Source organism: Rousettus aegyptiacus, unplaced genomic scaffold (genome assembly GCF_014176215.1).
Source record: "Rousettus aegyptiacus isolate mRouAeg1 unplaced genomic scaffold, mRouAeg1.p scaffold_m13_p_1, whole genome shotgun sequence".
Lineage (NCBI taxonomy): Eukaryota > Metazoa > Chordata > Mammalia > Chiroptera > Pteropodidae > Rousettus > Rousettus aegyptiacus.
In genome coordinates this window covers 69,047,259-69,069,706 of record NW_023416284.1, presented here as the reverse complement: position 1 = coordinate 69,069,706, position 22,448 = coordinate 69,047,259, and the positions used below count along the sequence as shown (strand labels likewise).

At 32.6% G+C, this 22,448-nt stretch overlaps 1 protein-coding gene, 1 long non-coding RNA gene and 2 pseudogenes across 9 annotated transcripts in view; 1 reads left to right on the top strand and 3 right to left on the bottom strand.

Moving 5' to 3' along the window:
- Nucleotides 1-22,448, top strand: part of CDKAL1 (CDK5 regulatory subunit associated protein 1 like 1) — a 626,461-nt gene that overhangs the window by 404,095 nt on the left and 199,918 nt on the right. For all 3 annotated transcript variants that reach the window (XM_036229008.1, XM_036229005.1, XM_036229004.1), the window contains exon 12: nucleotides 11,509-11,689. In XM_036229008.1, the coding sequence (XP_036084901.1) occupies nucleotides 11,509-11,689 (181 nt within the window). The remainder of the gene's footprint in view (nucleotides 1-11,508; nucleotides 11,690-22,448) is intronic.
- The window catches only part of LOC118609943, a 102,654-nt gene that overhangs the window by 52,797 nt on the left and 27,409 nt on the right, over nucleotides 1-22,448 (bottom strand). For 4 of the 6 annotated variants that reach the window (XR_004953514.1, XR_004953512.1, XR_004953505.1 and 1 more), the window contains exons 3-4: nucleotides 18,847-19,011; nucleotides 16,433-16,566 (exon numbers count right to left, since the gene is read on the bottom strand). This is a non-coding gene — a long non-coding RNA (uncharacterized LOC118609943). The remainder of the gene's footprint in view (nucleotides 1-16,432; nucleotides 16,567-18,846; nucleotides 19,012-22,448) is intronic. The other 2 variants (XR_004953521.1, XR_004953522.1) reach the window with 2 other exon arrangements.
- On the bottom strand, nucleotides 3,935-4,050 carry LOC118605088 (annotated as a pseudogene).
- On the bottom strand, nucleotides 7,313-7,431 carry LOC118605058 (annotated as a pseudogene).

Here is a 22,448-nt window from a genome sequence, read left to right as displayed (position 1 = left end):
GACAATATCATCCAGTATGCTTGTTTTTAATTTTTAAAGCAATATCTTTGGTCTTATGTAAGGCTTTGTGCTTATTCCAAAATATTTACTGTGGAATGCAAGCGTAGTATTATCGGATAAAAAACTTATTCAACATAGTATTTATTTACTTTTTAGTTAACGGTGATGGTTCTTTTGATTTTTGTTTGAAGCCAAACTGTGTATTTTGGAATTTTGCCAGGTTTAGAAATGTAATGGATGACACTAAATTCTTTGGTGTCAACTACATCTGGTTGGCCCCCTCTCTTATTTTTGGCCTATTTGACAACCACTTTTGTTTTTGAGTTTCAGAAACACTTTTCCCATATACTTGACTGATTTTCACCACAGATATTTAATCTTTATTTATTTTTTACCATTGTAAATTCTAATTTCTCAGGACATCCAGAAATTTGTAAAGCTTGAGCAAATCTTTTGTTGCCATTTTATCATATTCTCTTCTTTTCCTTTCTCATGTATACTGCTTTTTTACCTCGAAAAATGTAAAATTACATAAAATTTAAAATAAGCCATCTGGATTTTTTGTTTGCTTATTACTAGTTTTATTATTTCTAACCCATTTCTCATTTGCCCCAAGAACACTCAGCGGCACTTGCAGCCACAGCATTTATCCCAAGATAATTCATAGGTTACAGTCCTAACCTTACCCCCAAACTTTGCCATGAAATATCTTGCTTTTATTATTTTTGCATCACTCTAGTATATCGATAGTCTTTGGAAACAAATGACAGCATTTTCTTTATAGCATTCTGTTTTTAGTAGCAGTATTTCCATTTACAAAATATGGAAATTCTTGATCGCTGAAAATGTCAAATCCTAGAAAACATAGCATTCCTACGCATGATGTTAACATCGTTTTCAAACAGTTGTTAGCCGAAGATTTACTTGATGAATTTAATTTATGAATACATTTCTGTTACATTAGGATTAGAGACAAGTTCTGTTTAGAAATAACTCCAAAAACAGTTTTTACATTTTATTTTCACATCAAGAACCAGTCAGATTTGCTTCATCCTCAAAGAGCATGTTTATACAAAATTAAATTAACGCTGGCAGCGAGGTGCACTTTTTTTTTTTCTAAATAGGAAATGGGTTAAAAAGAGAGACTAATTTTAAAAACTAATTGCTACTAGTTTTTTCTCATGGAGAAGTCTTGAAAAGCTATCTTTGATTATAAATATCACTTATAATTAATATGTGAATTGTATGTTAGCATGTAGATTTTGGTATTTCTTCAAAATGTCAGAAATTTTATGTGTTCTACTTTGAAAAAGATTACAGCTATTCATTTGTAATAATTCATCTATATTCTTGTATTCAGTTTCTAAACAAGTAGGGTTGACTTTTTCTAAACCTATCTTTTTATCATTTGTTTCCAATTTTATTACTATATTCTAAGAGAATGTTGTCTGCGTAAATGTGATCTTATTAAGGTAGTAGAATATGGACATTGGTGAGTTTGTATGTTTTGATCAAGGTCCTGGTTGGAGGAAAAACTATTCTAGGTATTTCTACCAGTGGGTATTTAATATAGGAAATTCATTACTTAGAATACTGGATAGAAAAGCAGATTGGGAGTTGAGGTACCAGACAGAGTAATAACTACTGAAAGCAGATACTACCAGTAGGACTAAGGGAACAAGAGGAAGAGGTCGTGTTACTGGAACCTAAGAGCAAGGACCATGAGGTTGCTGCCTCAGAAACAGGAGATGATCACTTCCAGAAACACAAAAGCTACTTTCTGCTCCCAAATTCTAATCTCCTACCCATGCCTCCTTTCTCAGGACCTAACAAGAGGGCAGCTACCAAAGGAACCAAATGTAGTTTTTGCACTTCCAGCCCCAGTATTACCTACTGGTTCATAAAATATGTGGGGCTAAGAGACAATAACAATAACACCAGATTTAACCATCTTCCAAGTAATATCATAATTGACAGAGTGGGACCCATTTTATATTAGTGATTTTCTGTTAGATTTCTTTATGAAATCAATGATACTTGACCATATTTGATTTGCAGAACAAATGAACAAAATAGCAACATCATATGACTCAACTAAAAGATTCTACTAAAGCTACTACTGCCATGATGATTATTTTCACTCAGATGAATCAGATGAACCTTTCTCTGTTAGAAAAAAACAAGTGTCTAATACACAGACTATGTCCAAGATTACCTATTATCCATTTTTCCTAAGACATTTTTGTTGATCCCAAAGCAGTCACACTAATGTTTCCTAATCTTATTTGAGTCACAGAAGCCTTGAAGAATCAGAAAAAAGCAGTGGTCACTTCCCCATGAAAAATATACTTAAAATCTTGCATGCAATTTTAGGGAGTCCGTAGACTCCAAGAAAAGAAACCCTCGAATGACATAAAGAAAGGACATTGTTAGCACTGGCACTTCTTTTACTTTGTGTTCCTTTAAACTTTACTTGTCATAAGCATTCCTACCTGAAATACATACTGTGTATAGATATATACTACCCTCTCATAAGTTTTCAGTGGGAAAATGATTCTAGGTGCTTCAGTGGTGAATACTATGGTTAGAGACATAAATGGGTGGATGGATAGTTTTTCAGTCCTAATCTAAATGTTTTAGTGCTTTTCTTGTTTTCAGCCCAGGTTCTTTAAAAAATTTTTTTTTAATTATGAAAATAAATTTAAAACTGCTGAAAATTTTCTTAAACTTATTCAAAAATGTTATATTGTTTCTCCTTAATTTTCCTCTTTCACTAAGAAGAGAATGGTTCCTTGTAGTCATTGGTAATTGGGAAAGAGGTCCAAGTTTTCCTTCTACTCCTTCATGTGGTTATGCTCTGAACATAATTTTCTTTCAGACTTAACCTTGCCTTTTATTATCTTTGTCTTTCTCCCTTATTTAGCTATATTCAATTCTTTAGCTACACTCTGTCAAAAGTTCAGCTCTTAGAACTTTTTAGAAGAGTATGTCATGAAGGATTCCTGCTGTCTTCAGAGAGGTGTCTTTCTTTTTTTTTTCCCCCTTGATTTTAACAGGTTTATTGTGGATGTGACTTAGATACCATACAATATGCACCGAATGTAAATGTATAGTTTGAGAATTTCTAGTAAATTTGTACATTTGTGCAACCAACATCACAATACCATTTTAGAATGTTTTAGTTATGACAAAAAGTTCTTAGTGCCTATTTAGAGTCAATCTCTGTTCTCGCCTTTGGCTCCAGGCAACCACTGATCTGTTTTCTGTTTTTATAGTTTTGCTTCTTGTAGAAATTTCATATAAATGGAATCAAACAATAAATAATCCTTCGTGTCTTCTTTCTTTTACCTAAGAATATTTTCAAGGCTCATTCATGTTGTTGCATATATCATAGTTCTTTTATTTGTAAGTATATTTTCATTGTATGGATATACCACATTTTGTTGACCCATTCACCAGTTAATAGATATTTGGACTGTGTTCAGTTTAGAGCTATAATGAAGAATGCTGCTAAAAAAAGAATCCACCTGCCAGTCTTTGTGTGGACATATGTTTTAATTTCTCTCAGGTAGATAATTAGAAATAGACTTTCTTAGTCACAGTACGTTATGTTTAATTTTTTAAGAAACTGCCAAACTTTTCCAAAGTCATTGCATCATTTTGAATTCCCACCTACATTGAATAAGGGTTTCACTTTCTCTACATGCACACCAACATGTGATATGCTTTTTGGTCTTTTTGCAATATAGCCCTTCTTCTGGATATAAGACATCTTGTATGATTTTAACGTGCATTACCCTGATTACTAATGATGGTGAGCAATTTTTTATACACATATATGTCTATTCATATACCTTTTTTAGTGAAGAGTTAGTGAAATCTTTTGCCCATTATACAGTTGTGTTTGTCTTCTTATTTTTATTATTATTATTTATACCTATAGCACCTCGTCTTCCTAGTTGGTCTCCCATCCAAGTACTAACCAGGCCCAACCCTGCTTAGCTTCTGAGATCAGACATCAGGCGTGTTCAGGGTGGCATGGCCAATGACCATGGACTGTGGCTCCACTGGGGCACGAACCTAGGACCATCTGTGTGTAAAGCAGATGTGCTAACCACTACACTATGGAACCATGTCCTGTCTTCTTATTAATGGTGTCTTTTCAATAAGTCCAATTTATCACTTTATCCATTTTTTTAAGTAGATTGTGTTTTTGGTGTTGGTTATGCTAAAAATCTTAGCCTAATTCAAGTTCCCCTCCCATATTTTCTTCTGGAAGTTTAGTGATTCTAGTTCTTACATTTATATGTGATTGATATTACAGTACTTTTTTTGTGTATAATGTAAGATAAGCATCTACTAGCATTTTTTTTCTTACATCTGTTATCCAATTGCTCCAGCACGAATTATTCAAAACACTGTCTCTTGCTTGGCAGTTTTGTTGAAAATTAACCATAAATGTATGGTTTTTATGTTTTTGGACTCTTTAAGTGGTTCCATTGCTCTATCCTTATGTTGCTACCACACTGTCTTGATTAGCGTAGTCTTTAAGTCAGGTTCATCCATTCGACCAGCTTCGTTCTTCTCAAATTTATTTTGGCTATTCTAAGTCCTTTGCATTTCCATATAAATTTTAGAATTCACTTGTCCATTTATACAGAAAAACATGATATTTGGTAAGCAGTTGCACTGAATCTATACATCAATTTGAGGAGACATAGCATCTTCACAATAGTTAAATTTTCCAATTCATGAAAATTATATATTTTTCCACTTATTTAGACAGTCTTTAATTTCTCTCAGGAGATTTTAAGATTTAAATTCTCTGATTCTAAGTACAGGTCTTACTCTTTTCAAATTTATCCTTAGGTATTTTTTATGCTATTGTGAATGAAATGGTTTCTTGATTTCATTTTCTCATTGTTCCTTATTAATACATAAAAATACAGCTGATTTTGGTACATTGGTTTTTAGCTTTGCTTAACTCACTAATTCTAGTAGCACAAGATCACGTCACTTGCACAAAGAAAGGAGACAGCTTACTTCTTTTCAACCTATGTGCCTTTTATTTCTTTTTCTCACCCTTCTGCACTGAATAGAACCTCCAGTAACATGTTGGATTGAAGAAATGAGAATAGAAATCCTTGCCTTGTTATACATCTTAGCGGGAAAGCGTTCACTCTTTAACCAAAGAATATGATAATAGCTGTAGACCCTTTACCATGATGAGGTAGTTTCCATCTATTCCTTGTTTACTGAGAGTTTTTATCATGAATGGGTGTTGGACTTGTCAACTGAATTTTCCACATCTACTAAGATCACCTTTTCTTTTAACATTCCTTATTGCATTAATTGATAGTTACATGTCAAACTAACCTTGATTCCTGGGATTAAACACTTGGTCATGATATATAGTCCTTTTGATATGTTTCTGAGTTCAGTTTGCTAGTATAAAGAAATTTTGTGTTTATGTTCATGAGGGATCTTGATCTGGAGTTTATTTCTGCTTCTCTGATTTTTATATAGGCAACCACTAGACTCATAAATTGAGTTCCTTTTTCATCTGTCTTTGAAATAGTTTCTTTAGAACTGGTTTTATTCTTTCTTAAATGTTTGATAGAATTCACCAGTAAAGCCATCGGGACCTGCCTTGATTTTTTTGTTTTGTTTTATTTTGTTTTGTTTGTTTTTTTGGTGGTAAGATTTTTTTAATACAAATTCAATTTTCATAATAGATGAAAGATTACTGAGATTTTCTGTTTCTTCTTGAGTCAGTTTTTATAATTTATGTCTTTCAAAGAATTTGCCCATTTTATCTCAGTTAATCTCTTGATATAACATATACCCTTAGTATCCTGTATGTGTATGTATATATGTATGTGTGACATAATTGAAATACAAAATCCTATTCATTTTAGGTGTACATCATAGTGATTCAATATTTATATACATTATGAAATAGTCCTCACAATAAATCTAGTTACTGTCACCTTACAAAGTTACTGCAAACTATATTCCCTATGCCATATATTATATCCCCGTGACTTATTTATTTTATAAGTGGAAATTTATATTTCTTAATCCCCTTCACCTATTTTGCCCACCCCTCTAATACCTCCCCTCTCTGGTAACTACCAGCTTGTTTCCTATATTTACAAGTCTGTTTCTCTTTTGTATGTTTGTTTTGCTTTTTGATTCCCCCTATATAAGTGTATGTCTTTCTCTGCTGACTTAATTCACTTAGCATAAAAATACCCTCTAGGTTCATCCATGTTGTTGCAAATGGCAAGATTTTCTTCTTTTTATGGCCGAATAATATTCCATTGTATGTATTATATTGGGGGAAGAAACTTTCTTCTACCCTGCAAGGTTTTTTTGGCTGTTCTAATAATTAAATCTACATGAGAAAATCACCAAATTTCATTATATATGTACATATGGGAACCCCACATACATGAGCTGTTCAGATACAGTAAGTTAAAATGAGCTAAATATGGCAATCTGAACTAAGGATGAGGTAAGGTACCTGGTGGCTTCAGAAGGGAGGAAGGTCATTTCAGGTTGATAAGAGCAAATATTCAGCAATGAATAGTATGCCCAGACATATAGGTAAGTCAAAAAGGTTATCTCTGATAAACTTATTATGAGGAAGCCCCCTAATTTAAATTTTTCTGAGCAGTTGAGGAGGAGCAGCAGTTTCTCTTGAGCCCACAGAGTCTCAGTTTCCTTTAGCTCAAAATAATTCATATACCACAGAGGCACGTCTTGGGGTGATTGGTTCTGAAACCCTATAGCATAAATATATACCACATCTTTTGTATCCATTGATCTATTGATGGACACTTGGTTGCTTCCATATAGTCACTCTTGTAAATAATGCTGCAGTGAACATAAGGTGCATATATCTCTTCAAATTAGTGGTTTTGTTTTCCTTGTATAAATACCCAGAAGTAGAATTGCTGGATCTAATGGTAGTTCTGCTTTTATGTTTTGAAGAACCTCCATACTGTTTTCCATAGTGGCTGCAAATCGAAGATGACACAAATATATAGAAAGGTATATCATTCTCATGGATTGGAAAAATAAATATTGTTAAAATGTCCATAATCCTCAAAGCAATCTACAGATTTACTGAAATCCCCATCAAAATATCAATGGCATTTTTTCACAGAGCTAGAGCAGAGAATCCTAAAATTGTTTTTATTTTTTTTTTTATTTTTATTTATTTATTTTTAGGTGAGGCAACCCTTGGTTGACCTCACAGATTGCAAGAACCTTGTCAGTTTACAATCCCTTATTTTTTTTATTTTTACACCTACAGTACCTGGTCTTCCGAGTTGGTCTCCCATCCAAGTACTAACCAGGCCCAACCCTGCTTCGCTTCCGAAATCAGACAGGATCAGGCTTGTTCAGGGTAGCATGGTCATAGACAAGAATTCTAAAATTTTTATGGAACCACAGAGAACCCCAACTAGCCAAAGCAATTTTGAGAATGAAGAACAAAAGTGAAGGTATCACACTCCCTGATTTTAAACTGTACTACAAAGCTGTAGTGATTAAAACAGCATGGCGCTGGCATTAAAATGATCAATGGAACATAATAGAAAGCCCCAAAATTAATCCACACATATAGGATCGATTAACTTTAGTATCCTTTTAATTTCGATCACATTTTAGTGCTGTCTCTTTCATGCCTGAAGCTGGCTATTTGTGTCTTTTTTCTTTTCAGTCTAGCTAGTAGTTTAGTGATTTTGTTTATTTAATGCGTGTACGTAAATAAGTAAAGTCTTAAAATTTGGGGTGCTTTCTTAAATCCTAGCTGAGGGCCAGTAAATAGGTAGTACTCTCCTAACATGTTCTGATAGATTTTCTTAACTGATCATAACACTGCTTCTGCCAAGGCAGGTGCATAATTGGAATCTTTCTCATTAATTCCATTTCCAAAGAATTTAATGAACCCATTTTGCCAGCAAATAGCTTGTTTAAATCAGAAAAAATAACAGATCAAAATTTCTGTTATTTAACCTAATTAAACGTTTTCATTGTCATCTTTCAGAATTGTTCTCTATACTACTATGAAAATGTAAACACAGAAGGTCTTTTAATTTGAAAAGCACAATACCTGCTAATTATATTCATTAGATGCACAGCTTTAATAAATATAAATTATTATTTTTTAATTTTTGTATTTTGAAAATTCATAGAGTCTCAAAAACAGCATTTACTCAAAATTAGTATTTTAAATATTGAGACTAATATTATATTGTATACCCCTCATAATTTCCTCATTCCTACTTAAATCATAGGTAATTTAGAATTTGGTCCACTTTAAATGTCGTTGATTTTCTCAAGGACTGAAGAGAATTATTTACTAGGTAACTTAACACTGTAAATATGACATTTTTGTTGTTGTTGGTTTACTTAAGGAGCTAAATTAAGTTTAAGAATAGCAGCATCATTTGCATATGTAAAATTAATGTATAGGTGAGCCTCACCTAATATTAAAGTGCAGTATCTACTTTAAAAACATTTTATAGGCAATCAGGTCATATTTTTCTATTTTCTATACTTTCAAACCAACTAAACTGCTTTTACTTTTAAATACTGACTAACATAGATCTTCACTAATTCGTAGTGGCCTACTTCCTCCTGTTATCAGTCACCTTTTTGTATAGATTATCAAATACATCCATGCATTGAACATTTCCTTCCTTAACATTTATGATGACTCCTATAAAGATTTGTCTTTCTTTTTTGCTATGGAACTTGAGGCCAAAGTAAGCAGATATTGCATAATACTGAGTTCAACTATACTGGATCAAGGATTGGGGGTTGGGAGGAAATCAGTAAGGTACTTTCCTGTGGGAATACCCTAAAATCTAGTGCCAATTCCAATTTATTGCCTAGGACAATAACCAATTGTCTTTGTTTCTGCAGTATTTCACAGGCAGTTTCTAAGATTTTTCTCTAGGGGACATGTATTCTTCTCTGCTCTGATCCATTACTTTTATTTTTAGTTATAGATTTCTTTTGTTCAGAAATAGTTATAAGTCAAGTATAAAAATTGGGTAATTGAAATTACTGATATAATTTTTCTATTCCACATGTTTTAGTAAGTCTAGAAAATGATCTTTTTATCTACAACTTACTGTAAAAACATGTTTTTTATGATTTTCAAATGAAATTTTGGTAATCACTTTTAACAAAGAATATATCACAATAAAAATTTAAAATTGTTTCTTCAAATACTCCATTTTATTTTTTTCTATGAGTGTTGTCTCGTTTTCTATATATTATCATAAAGAAAAGTTGCTGTCCCTACATGTTATCTTACTAAAGTTTAGCCAAATTAATAGCTAGACGAGACTAAGTAGAAATCAAGAAATAAATATTTTTAAAAATAAATTTGTCATTCTTCTTTAACGCAGACATTAAAGGATTATGCAAAGTCGGTTTGGAAAGCTGTTGTTTTAATTAAGCTGTTTATATTAGGAATCTAATAATTTGATTTTCCTCCTTGTTGCATTCTCTATTCTCTTTTATGCCCCCAAATATTTAATATATCTTAATGAGATAAACTGTTCTATTTATTCTTATAGAACTGCATTTAGGTGATAGAAAAATTGATATATGTAGATATTCTGTGATTTGAAGTGTTTGAGGCTATTTTTCCTGTTGTTCATGGATTCAGAATAATATTGGATTTTCAAATACTATTAATGTTAGTTTGTTGTTGTTACACTACATAGAGTAGAATATTTGTAGCATACTTGAGAAACTCAGTGCTACGGAGGAATGATTTTCAAGATGCTAACATTTAGGCTGATCAAACACAAAGGCACCTTGTTATCCAATCACTCTATAATGAAAAACTTGTAATGCTTTACTCTTAAATATTAAAGGGCAGCAGGAATCACTATTTATTGATGGAAAGTCTCAATCAGAAATGAGAGGTACCAAAATAAAAGAACCTGGAGGAAATAGACACAATTGCATTGAGCATAGGAAAAATGGCAAAAAAAAAAACAAAAAACAAAAACCACTTGATATCCTTGGAGATAAAAAGAAAAAGTTGTTGTATCTCTAGAATAAATCAGTATGCTGTGAAAAGGAAAATTGGAGAATGAAAGAGAACTCTTAAATGTTTAAAATAAGATTTTCAATTAATTTTTTTCAATAAAAGATAAACTCAAGTACATCTTCCAGAAAATGAGACAAAAGAATAAAGATGGAAAATAACAGTGAAAAGGCTTAGAGAGTCAATTCAGTATTTTCGGCACTTGAAGGAGAGGCATCCTAGAGAGAGAAAAATTATTTAAATTAACATAAGGAAATTTTCTAGACCTAAAGACCATGAGTCTCCAGATTGTACCCTATATAAAGATTTAAATATCCAACGCAAAACCTATTATCGTAAAATTTAAAATCATTGAAAATAAATTTAACATTCTAAAAATTTTCAAAAACAGTGGGCAAATATAAAAACATGTACATCAGATTGAATCTACACATCTCATCAGCAACCTTGCCTGCTTAAAAAGAAAAAAGAGCAATCTGAAATTTCGATGGCTAATATTTTTTATTTTGGAGTGCCAGGCACAGCTACACTGTTAATCATGGATTGATCCATGTTCAGACATACTAAGACAATAACAACAAATTTTTCCTGGTATATCTTTTGATAACACTTCTAAAAGAATGCTCCAGAAGAATTAGGGAGACTAAAATGGTCAAGAATTAGGAAGATATAGTATCTAGGAAAAGGGGGATTGAGAAAAGGAAATCAGAGAGTAACATTCAAGTATTACAGTTGGTTCATTATTAAAGCAACACACACAAAGAAAGTAGGAGTAGCATTTCCAGCAGGAAAAAAATGAAACCGGTGAATTATGTAATATACTGAGTGTTCAGAAAATAGTATTGGTTTTTGATAGGTCTGATGGAGCTTCCAGAAAACATTAGTTAGCATAGCTACATAGAATATGAAGCAAATTTATTTTTAAAAAGAAGCAATTATTAACCTGAGGAAAAATTCAGTGTTGTGACAAAGAAAACTTAATGAGAGTATACCAGCTGGCTCTACAGTGAACAATATCTTTGCAGTTGTGTCAATGGAAATATTATTAATTTAACTAAAAATTGTGCAGTGATTATCTAGGGAGAGGAAGAATAAAGAAAACTAAATCCACATTTACCTTAATAGAGAATCAGTGAATATTGCCTACAAATCAGTAAATCTAGAAAGAGCAGAATAAGCATCCATCTTAAAATATAGAAGGAAGAACAAAGAAACATCTAAAAGAAAAATAAATTTCTCTTTAGGATGACAGGGAGCCACTGTTTTTCATAAGCTTTTAGTAGTTAGGGCTCTTTAAAACTATTTGCAGTGTCCCTTTTCTGAATATAAAATTTAATTTTAAAAGGAATAATGGTATTTAAAATGTCAAGAAAATAGAATAATTATGGATTATAGTCAACTTTTTACATTTTCGTCTTATTATTTTCTAGAGTTCCTGGAATAACTATTGCTACAGATATTATCTGTGGATTTCCTGGAGAAACAGATCAAGATTTTCAAGAAACAGTGAAACTTGTTGAAGAGTACAAATTTCCAAGCCTCTTTATTAACCAATTTTACCCAAGACCAGGAACTCCTGCTGCAAAAATGGACCAAGTTCCAGCACAAGTGGTAAGATAGATAGATATAGATATAGATATAGATATAGATATAGATATAGATATAGATATAGATATAATATAGATATAGATATAGATATAAGATATAAGATATATATATATTTTTTTTTTGGTAAAGTATTATATTAAGCCAATAGTTATAAAAATACATCTGTGTTGCGTACCTTAACACAACTAGCTCATGGTACCCCCCTAAAATTACAAAAGATGAGGAGTTTCCCAAATTGGGGTCAGGGCAGGAGAGCTTGGGTGTGTTAAATAACCTTAGGCAATGAAAAAATCTTTTTTTTTCTTTTGAAGAGAAGCTCAGATGACACTTGGAAGGGGGGGTGGAATTTTAACTAATATCTAGTATTAGCTTATGTTTATAAAATAAATCTTTGGATCTTTCAAAATAAGGCAACATTTAAATATTAGTGAGAAAAGGAGCCTTCATAGTTACCCTGCTTCTTAAGAGACCCTTTTCATACTTTGTTACATACTGGGGGTACAACGGTTTTCCTATTTTTCCATTGGATAGATTTGATACTTGTGGTCTGTGTATCTGTCTACTTTAGGAGTGTGCTCCTTTTGCAACGAATATCAATATAATTTCATCCTTACATATTCATAGATATATTATAGTAAAATGACTTAAGTATGAAAGTTTGAGATCCAATAAAGGCAAACTTTCCCAGAATGCCCCAGAAATTAATAGTCTTAAATATTTAGTTTCTAGATTCATTGGCTAACGATGGAAAAATGTAAATAATCCTATAGAAGAGGAAGATTTTTTTTTAACTCAAGATTTTCTACTGTGCCTTTAATAACCAAAAATAATAATAATAATTGTACCCTGCCATTAAATTTTCTCAAATACTTTAATGATAAATACTAAAATAACCTAAAGCTTATTGTTGATTCTCTATTATGCATATGTGACTATCAAGCATATAACGTAGAGATTCTTATTTCAAAACAAGTATATAATATATATATATATTTAAGTTTGTTTTTCCTTGTAATACGGAAGTGAATATCATTCTTTATTTTCTCAAAATTTTTCTCACTTTTTTTATTTTACAAGCTTCCATGTATACGAGGATGGGGAATTATTTTGTGGATGATATTCCAATTTATTTTATTTGTAATTTAATCAATAAAAGAGCACATTATGACACCATAGATACTTAGTTTTTCATGAACTTAAGTCAAATTACTTTGTAATTTTTATATCTTAATTTTAATTTTTATTATAGTTTACATATAGTAAAGTTCATTCTTTTGAGTGTATAGTTGTTTGAATTTTGATAAATGTGTTCACTAGTTTAATTATCACCGCAATCAAAATAGAGAACAGTTCTTTCAGCATCCCCCCAAACATCCTCTTTTACATTTTGAAGTCATTTACTCCCTTTATCCCCAGCTTTTGGCACCTGCTGATCTATTGTCCTTATAGTTTACTCCGTTGTTTTTTAAACTTTACTTTAATTAAAAATTGTTTGAACTGTAACATACCTGCAGAAAAATGGACAGCTGTACATTTTTTTAAAGTGAATATTTCCATGTAATCAGCAGTCAGATCAAGAAGTAGAACATTACCAGCACCCCAGAGGTTTCCATTATGCCCTTCCCTATACCATTCTCTCCTACTCCCCAACAGATATCTCTAGACCTTATTCTAAAACCATACATTAGTTTGACTTGTTTTTAAATTTAATATAAATAAAAGAATTCATCAGTGTTTAAGCATTTGGCTTTTTTTTTTTAACTTTTTATTGCTGAGACTAGTCTGCTTTTGCAAGTAGCTGTAGCTTATCCATTTTCATTGCTATGTAATGTTCTATTGTGTGCAAATCCCAGTTTCTTTATCCTACTGCCAATCATAGTCTGCATCTCAAGTGACTTGTGTATACATTAAAATTTGTGAAGTACTGTCCTAGTTCACTAATCTTCTCTTCATCTGTTTGAAATCTGGTGTCAAACCCCTCTATGGAATTTCTAATTTTAATTTATTTTTTTACTTCTAGAATTATAATATATTTTTATCATAAGTTACAGTTTTCTAGTGAAATCTTTCATATTTTTCTTTGTATTTTTTGAACATTACTCAGTTATCTTAAAGTCCATTCTGAATTTTCCAGTATCTGGACCTAATGTTAGTTTGTTTCTGTTGTTGTTTTTCCTTGGCTTTGACCATTAGTCCTCTCTTTCCGTGTAGCTGATCATTCCTATTAAATAAAGACCTTTGTTAATTTTTCGAATTGTTTTTCAGTTTTTCTGAGGATTGGTTTATTTCTGGTTTGCCTTGCTGCACTCAAAGTGGGGAATGTTCTTAGCTGCAGCATTTACCAGTTTCCATAGTGTACTCTCACTGTCACCAGATTGAAACTACCAATGTGATATTACTGAACACGGAATTGGGAAGAAATGCACACAGTCAGCTCCCGTGAGTGGGTATAAAGCTACATCCAGAATACCACTGACTGGAGCTCTTCAGGGTCTCAGTTGAAATCCTGTAGCGGTTACCAGGGATTTTTGTCATGACAGGTCTTCAATTCTAATTTTTGTCTTCTTAGACTCATGAGAATTCGTAAAGCTCTGCATAGTTTCTTAGCGTCTTAGCTTTTGCTTGGCTGCTCAGCCTCCCAGCCACTGATTACAAATCGATAAATGCCTGGAAGGGAAAACTAGCTCCAGATATTGAGCTTACAGACTTCCCTCCTTTGTGGAATCTTGGTCTCTCACATCTTCACTGCCTTGGTAGCATTTCAATGTTCAAACAGTACATTTCATAAATTGTATTCACCTTTTCTAATTGTCTTTGGCAAGATATTAGTCTGATACAAGCTAGTTTGCCTTAGTCAAATCAGCTTTTAGATACTTTGTAGTTGTTGTTGTAAACATAGTCCCTTAGCACCTTCCTTACATTTTTAGACTTTAGTCACCGAATCATAGTATAGCAGAACCTTTTTTTTTTTTTCTTTTTTACAACTTTATATTTTAGAGCAGTTTTATGTTTACAACAAAACTGAGTAGAAAATACATGGAGTTCTCTCATATTTCCTGCTCACACACATGTTCAGCCTCCCCCAATTCTAACATCCCACACATTGGAATGTACGGTACATTTGTCACATCAATGAACCTACATTGATACATCATCATCACCCAAAGTCCATAGTTTACATTACATTTAACTTTTGGAGTTGTATGGTCTGTGGGTTTGGACAAATGTATAATGACATGTGTTTATCATTATAGTATCATATAGAATAATTTCACTGCTCTAAAAATCCTTATTTATTTCTCCCTCTTCCTTATCACTTGGAAACCACTGATATTTTTACTGTCTCTGTAGTTTTGTCTTTTCCAGAATGTCATAGAGTTGGAATCATACAGCATGTAGCCTTTTCAGATTGGCTTATTCCACTTAGTAATATGCATTTAAGGTCCCTCCATGTCTTTCCATGGCTTGATAGCTCTTAAAACAACAGGAATTAATTGTCTCACAGTTCTTGAGACTAGAAATCCAAAGGTAGGCTTCTAGTCTCTATGGGAATTCTTCCTTGCCTCTTTCTAACTTTGGTGGTTTGCTGGTAATCTTTTTCTTTTGCTTACAGCTGCATAATTCCAATCTCTGTCTTCATTATTACACGGTATCCCTGTGTATCTCTGTTTTCACTTGGCTGTCTCCTTTTGAGGACCCCAATTATATTAGATGCTTATAAGGATCTACCTACTACTCAACTACTTCTATCTGCAATGACTCTGTTTCCCAAAAAAGGTGACATTTTGAGGTGAGGGGGTTAGGACTTCAACATGTTTTTTTTTTTTTTTTTTTTTTAGAAAGCTATAACGCAATCCATAACAGTTCTCTCATTTCTGACTATGCTATAGGTACAACCTGTAGCCTGGAAGAGTTTCATTTTTGTAAAGTTCAGAACCTTAAATAAAGAGAATTACATATTAATAATGAAACTTTAGAGAACTACTGTCAAACAGGATGTGTGATGTGCACTGAGTCATCTTTGTTCTCCTAAATTTATCAAAAATTAACAGTGGTCTACTTTACCAGTTTCAAGTAGTTTATGAACCTGCTTAGACGTCACTAAAATGAGATGCCGCAACACAGCTAATAGCAATTCTTTTTTATCTAATTTATTTCCCATTTCCTTGCCCAAAACAATCAACAATGAAAGTAGAATCTAACCCATTATTGAAAGAAGAGCATAATGCTAATTGCTTTCAAACAACAGCTTTTTATTCTGGCTTTAGAATGTGTCTTAGTGGAAATATATTGTTTTCTTTGATATATTTTATTTCCACTGAAATCAAGCCCTCAATAATGTTTTTTAATGACATAAATGACACAAAATAATTTCAGTATACTTTCCCTTTCTTTATAACTACTTTTACATGACTACTGGTATTAATGTAAATAAATTCCAGTGTTTTTAATGTTTCGTAGTAGAGCTATGATTGTTGAACTGAATTATGTGTTTTTCTTAATCATTTAAATCACCAAATGGATAAAGCACCATTCAGCTGAGTTTTCCATTTGCATATGTGGGAGGGGTGGATTTTTTGTTAATCCTGCTAAAAAAGAGTATAACCATCTTAAATGTATAATGAAAATTAATTAGGCAATACATTTTCATGAACAGGATAAACTAATTTTTTTTGTTAATTTTTGCAAGATTATTAATGTATAAGAGATTTAATAGTGAAATCACCAAAAGCAAATGAGACTGACCTTAGACTTTTAGATGAAAGGTCAAATTTGCATGTTTATATTTTCTATTCCATCGAGTCTTCCTTCATTAGTCTTCATTAATCTTAAGTAATTCTAATAGTATGTTTAAATCGTGGCTGAGATTCTTAGTCTGCCTAGAAAAGGTCACTTAAGTTTAAAAAGTCTTTTGATTTGTAGCTATTAATTCCAGACTTTGTTTTTAAGAAAATTTTTATGAAAAATAATGACATATTGAAATCTTTATTTTAAGAGACCTATGACTTGAAAAAAAAAAAAACTTTAAGCGGTAAGAGTAGCTGTTGGAATGTTCATATTGGTTTAAAATGTTAAATTGTGATAATAAATCCACCTGCTTGCTTGACTTATGCTTTGGAACCAGAGTGTAAAGATAATATCTTTAAATACATCATCATCATGAAAGAATTATAGCAGACTCACCTGTAATTTCTAGAATATTTACCCTAAGGATCACAAGGCCACAAAAGACACTTCCTGCCTCAGCCTTGAGGAGTGTGAGTGCGTGTTCCAGAGGGGGCTGGAGGGACATCCTTGGGGTAGATAGTTGCAGGCAGTTTGGATGAAACTATCTACAGTAGATTTCCCTGTGAGAGAATGAATTTTTGCTGGAGGTGTTCAAACTACTTGGAATAGATGTCGAGTAAGGAATGTTCCTACATCACATCCAGAAGTTTATTCAATGACAGATAGTGGTGCTCCCAAATCTAGCTGCCTATGAGTCCAGGACATACTTTATTTTAAAAAGCAAAACAGAGAAATACATCATAGAGAGAGAATTTTGTCACTTTCTCTAAATGTTTTTAAAACTTTTTGTTGTTTCTCAGTATGATCCTAAAGTTTAACAACTCAGTATTTTAGAGAATATCAAATTTCCTTAATGGAAGAGATCCTGACACTTTTATATTACTAAGTAACATAATTTCATTATTTACAGTCTTTGATTTTCAAATTAAACTTTCTTCTTTGGAGGAGAGGAAAAAAAATATTTTCAAGAGTTTTTATACTCTAAATTGTTAAGTACATTTTATTCTAGATTGATTCCCAAACACACATAAAGGGAATCCCCCTTTTTTTCTTAAGATCCTTTCTGTTTTGACTTTTTTAAAAAAGAAATATTTGGGGATTTTCATGCAGTTAATTGTATTTGATCTCTTCGGTTGGTCTTTTTAATTTCTTATTTCTGGACATGGTATTCCTTTTTATTTTCATTTTTCATAGTTGTTTTTTCTGGCCTTAGTTCCATATATATAGATTTTAGCAAATCTTTTAACAATGCCTTTCATGATGACCGCAGTGACCGTGACATAGAAGTGTGAGCTAGATTATAATCCAGATGGAGGGTTGGGTTTTAATACAGGTGGTGTTCACTTAATAAATATGTTAATAAATATATTTGCATAAATATGTTATCTCCATTTCCTAATCCTTTCAACTTTTCTTTATTATAAATCCGATGACTTTCCATTTATAATCAATAGACTTACTTTTTCTGGAACATGAACTAGTAAAACTATAACATAATTAAATTAGTTTTTTATAGAGCTCAAAATGGCAGCAAAGAGACCACCTTGTGATTGAGAGAATAGAGGGCCCCCCAAAGATGTCTACGTCCTCATCTTCAAACCTATAATGTGTTACCTTACATAGTCAAAAGGACTTTGCAAATATGATTAAGTTAAATTGTTTGAAATCAGGAGATTATAATTGATTATCTAGGTTGGTTCAATATAATCAAAAGGGTTCTTAGAAGAAGGACACAACAGATTTAAAGGTAGAGGAGAGAGATGAGGGGACAGAAGCAGAAGTTAAGGACAGGTTCATGAGAGAATGCTGGTGGCCTCTAGAAGCTGGAAAAGTCAAGGAACAGGTTCTCCCCTAGAGCCTACAAAAGGAACACAGCCCTGCCAATACTTTGATTTCAGACCATAAGGCATATTTCAGATATCTGACCTTCAGAATTGTAAGATAATAAATGTGTGTTGTTTTAAGCCACTAAATTTGTAATAATTTGTCACTGCAGCAAAGGAAACAAATATACTAACTATGGACTATTTCAATCTGAGAACATTGTCTGACTTTTTGAGACAGCTGAATTAATTGATCTTTTAGCTCATTATGCTACTCAGTGTTTGCAGTGCCACTAGATGACACATGTTTGTGAAAACTGATATTTGATGCTACCCAACAGGCACAATAATCTTTAGACCTAATTATAATGATGACATAAAAAAAATAATAGTAAGAATGAATGCTTATTTGGCAATTGATATGTGTTAGATATTGTTCTGAGTACTTCATATCTGTTACCTAATTTCATTCTCACAGCTTTAAGAAGTAAGCACCTTATTATAGTTATTTTGCACATGAGGAAACTGAGACTCAGAGTAATAAATTACCTTGCTTAAGAAAAGTTCTTGTCTCTCTCTCCATTCTTTTGTCTTGCCAATACTTCGAACATGCTTGATGCTCCCACAACCCTTGGCTGTTTATAGTTCTCTCTGGGTCTCTGTGTTCATCTCCTCTGCCTCCAATTCCCTAGAGGGAGCAGCATGTGAAGAAACCTGGGAATAAAGAGAACACAGAACATTAAATATAAAACGCGTGATATTTAGGGCGGTAAGGTACACTGCAGCTTCTCCCTTGTTTTTGGAGCAGTGGAGGGCAACCTGCCAAGTATAGGTCATTGTCATTGAATAAGTCAGGAGCTATAGGGAAGGCTTAGCCTAAGTTGCCCTTAGAAGCCATGTTAAATAGCTTTAGACTGTCCTGTGGGAAGTAGGGAGCTACTGGATAGCAGTGATCATGTGTTTGTTTTTGAAAGCTCATTGTAGGTGTAGTGGAGTGGGAATTAACGATTCAGAATGCCCAATCAGGAGATCATGCAAGACAGGTTTGGAGACTAACAGGTGGGTTTTAGAAATCTGTGACTTACTCCTGAGACCTTCAATAAATATTCTTCTTTTGGACTTAATTGTTCTAAGTCCTAGACTTAGCTGCATGTCAGCAAAGTTATTCTGTGTTCAGTGGAGAATACTCTACCTAAGGTCACTTAATTGGCTTTTGATGGACTCAACATATCAAGAATGGTAGGCTGGAAGATCTTCAAGGACCTTTGAACATGACTAAAATTTTTGGGCATCACAACTTGTTTCTGCCTTTACTCCTGCTGGTATAGTTGATATTCTATTTCCTAATGTTCATGAGATTTCTCCTGCACCTGGCCTGGGCCTCTTTTACTTAAAAGGAGAAATGCCAGCCTCTCTAGACCCCTACCCTTGTCTACTTTCTGAACCTCCTCCCACATGATTTTATCTCTACCCAAACTGTTTCTGCTTGGCAGTTACAGAATTGGCTCTTTCCTTGTAGTCTCTTTATCTTTCTTTGTATTTTTGTTTTTCTAAGCACCATAAGATAAGCTTATCTCGTGTGTGTGTGTACCTATAGAAGTCTCTGGATTTGGGAACATTTGAAGAATTTTTTTTTTTTTAATCCTTTTTAAATGGAGCATTTCCCTTTTGTCCTACTCTCACACTAAAAGACTAAGGGAATGATATTGTTTGGAGCTTTGAAGAATGTGAAAATAACAAGAATTATTAAGTCTCATCTGTGGAGAGGGACGTTTGCCAATGTTGATAATACCTTAGCCTTGCCAGCATTATCAAGATTTTTGGTTGTCTACCATCTTGAACCTGAAATGCTGAAGAATTTAACAAATGTAATTAATTTAGAATAAACCAAAACAATGCCTTGTCAAAATCTCACAAAAGAAAATAACTGCTCTTTCTAAGAAGGAAGTGCTCTCAGGGTGTAAGACATGTGCGTGGATGTGGGCTGATACCGTAATGCCATATCTCAGCACACGGGGACCTGTACATGAGACCCAGTGAAATAGTACAGGAGAAGGGTGTCACTGGTGAGACCTCTCTTAGTTTTACTGCCACGGGTGACTTTTTTTAAAGAGCTCAATCCTAAATTCTCTCAGCTTGAATCATTCTTCCAGAAAATCCCAACATTCTCTTTCTGTGCCCTCATTGCTACCCCTAAGTTTCTGCCCTTTGAATCTGACCTCTTCTCTGCCTGCCTGCCTGCCACAGAGCACCACCTAACTTTTTATTAAGTCCTGACGTGATGTCGATGAACTGAATCCATTATCACATAAATCAACTTTGTGTAGTCTAACCCATAGGATAAGACATGATTAGACATGTGTAGACTATAACTCCAGGATGGAACCATGGTTTTTTGTGATTGGTTTCTGTTCAGGATGGTAAAGATCAGAAAAGAAAAATACAAATTGTTGTTGCTACCTAAAGCCCTTTCATATGACTCTTCTGCTAATTACATGCCATTGCAAGAAAAAAACTATAGTTGCCCATACTTTGGAATCATGGCTTATATTGGGAATCATATTATTTCAAGTTTCTGAAATGACCCAACTTTAGGACTATGAAGATAAGATTTGAGAGCTATAAGTTCAGTGATAGCAGTCTTACTTTGTACTTTGTGGTGAACCTACAAAAAATCTTTTCTTTTTTTTTTTTTAAAGAAATCTGTGAAAAAACTACACTCAACTTGTTTTCTTATGATTGTTCAATTTTTTTTTGCTTTCCTTTGGCATTTATTTGTATTCTGCTTCTTTTATGAATTTATAATTACCAAAATAGTAGGAAGATATATGGTTATAAGTTCTCTCAGATGGTGAATCGTAGTGGATACCAGGGTTGAGAAGGACTGAGTGAATTTTTATTAAATAAAGAGAATACAAATTCCATCTTTTGGAAAGTCGTCTTTATTATATTTCAATCAAATTTTTTTCCAGTGGCAATTGCATGCCTTGTTTTATATAAGTTTTAGAAAAATTGCAAGGCTCTACATAATTCTTTTATACCTTTCATATGAACTTGATTTATTAAAATTATAATATTCAATTTGAACTCACTTTTTATTACCTTAATAACAACTTGAGAAATGAGTAGACTCTTTGGAACAACTTCTAAAGATAAAGAACCTTATAATGATCTATCTTATTTTTTGATCTTATATTATTGTCTTCTATAACTATGATTCAGTAATAACTTCATATTTATAACCTTCTAAGGGACTTAAAAGTGTAATTCCAAGTACTAGAGCCAATGTTAAGTGTGTATTTGGGTCGACAGCATATATATGGTAATTTAACATGACACTTCTAACTCTTCCTCTTGGAACCATGTTTATTTCATTATTAAGAACTAAAGTTAAGTATGAGCAGATAAGCATTTAAATGGATACGAATGTACTCTAATTATGTTCTATCTGTAATCCTATATCTAAGACTAATGTCCTGATCTTTAATTTCTATACTCGTAATAAAATACCTTTATAAAGGTAGTATATAAGATTAGAAGTTATAAAGGGCAGGGAAACGAAACTTCTATTGTTTGAATGCTAATTTTTGCCAGAAACAAACATAGCCTGTGTTTGTCTCAGTTATTCTTCCAACAATACTTTCAGCTTCCTGGTATTATTTTTCACTTTATAGATGAGTTACCTAAGCCTCAGAGAAATTAAGTACATTTGCCCAAGGTTACATGACTATTAAATAAAATGCCCAAGATTTAGAGTCCATTCTTCTTTTTCCTCTATGTTCTTAGAAACAGTAGAACAAATATCCTAGAAATTCAAAATAATTTTAGAATATTTTTTCCAAAATGTATTAGTTTCAAAAGTTGTTTTTCTATTATAGCAGTGATTTTTTTTTTTACTTATAAGCCCTAGAAAAGTTTTAAACTTCTTAAAAATGATTTTAATTTATAGAACCGTTGTAAGAACAGAATATCTCCAATATACCCTTTCCCAGAATTCATCAGTTTTTAACATTTGCCCTAAATTCGCTCTTTCTCAAGAGATAGGGAGACATAGACATAGATATTTTTCCCCTGAAAAATTTCAAAGTAGATTACAGACATCAGATTACAGATTGCAGACTTTAATATTTAGTGTGACTTTCCTAAGAATG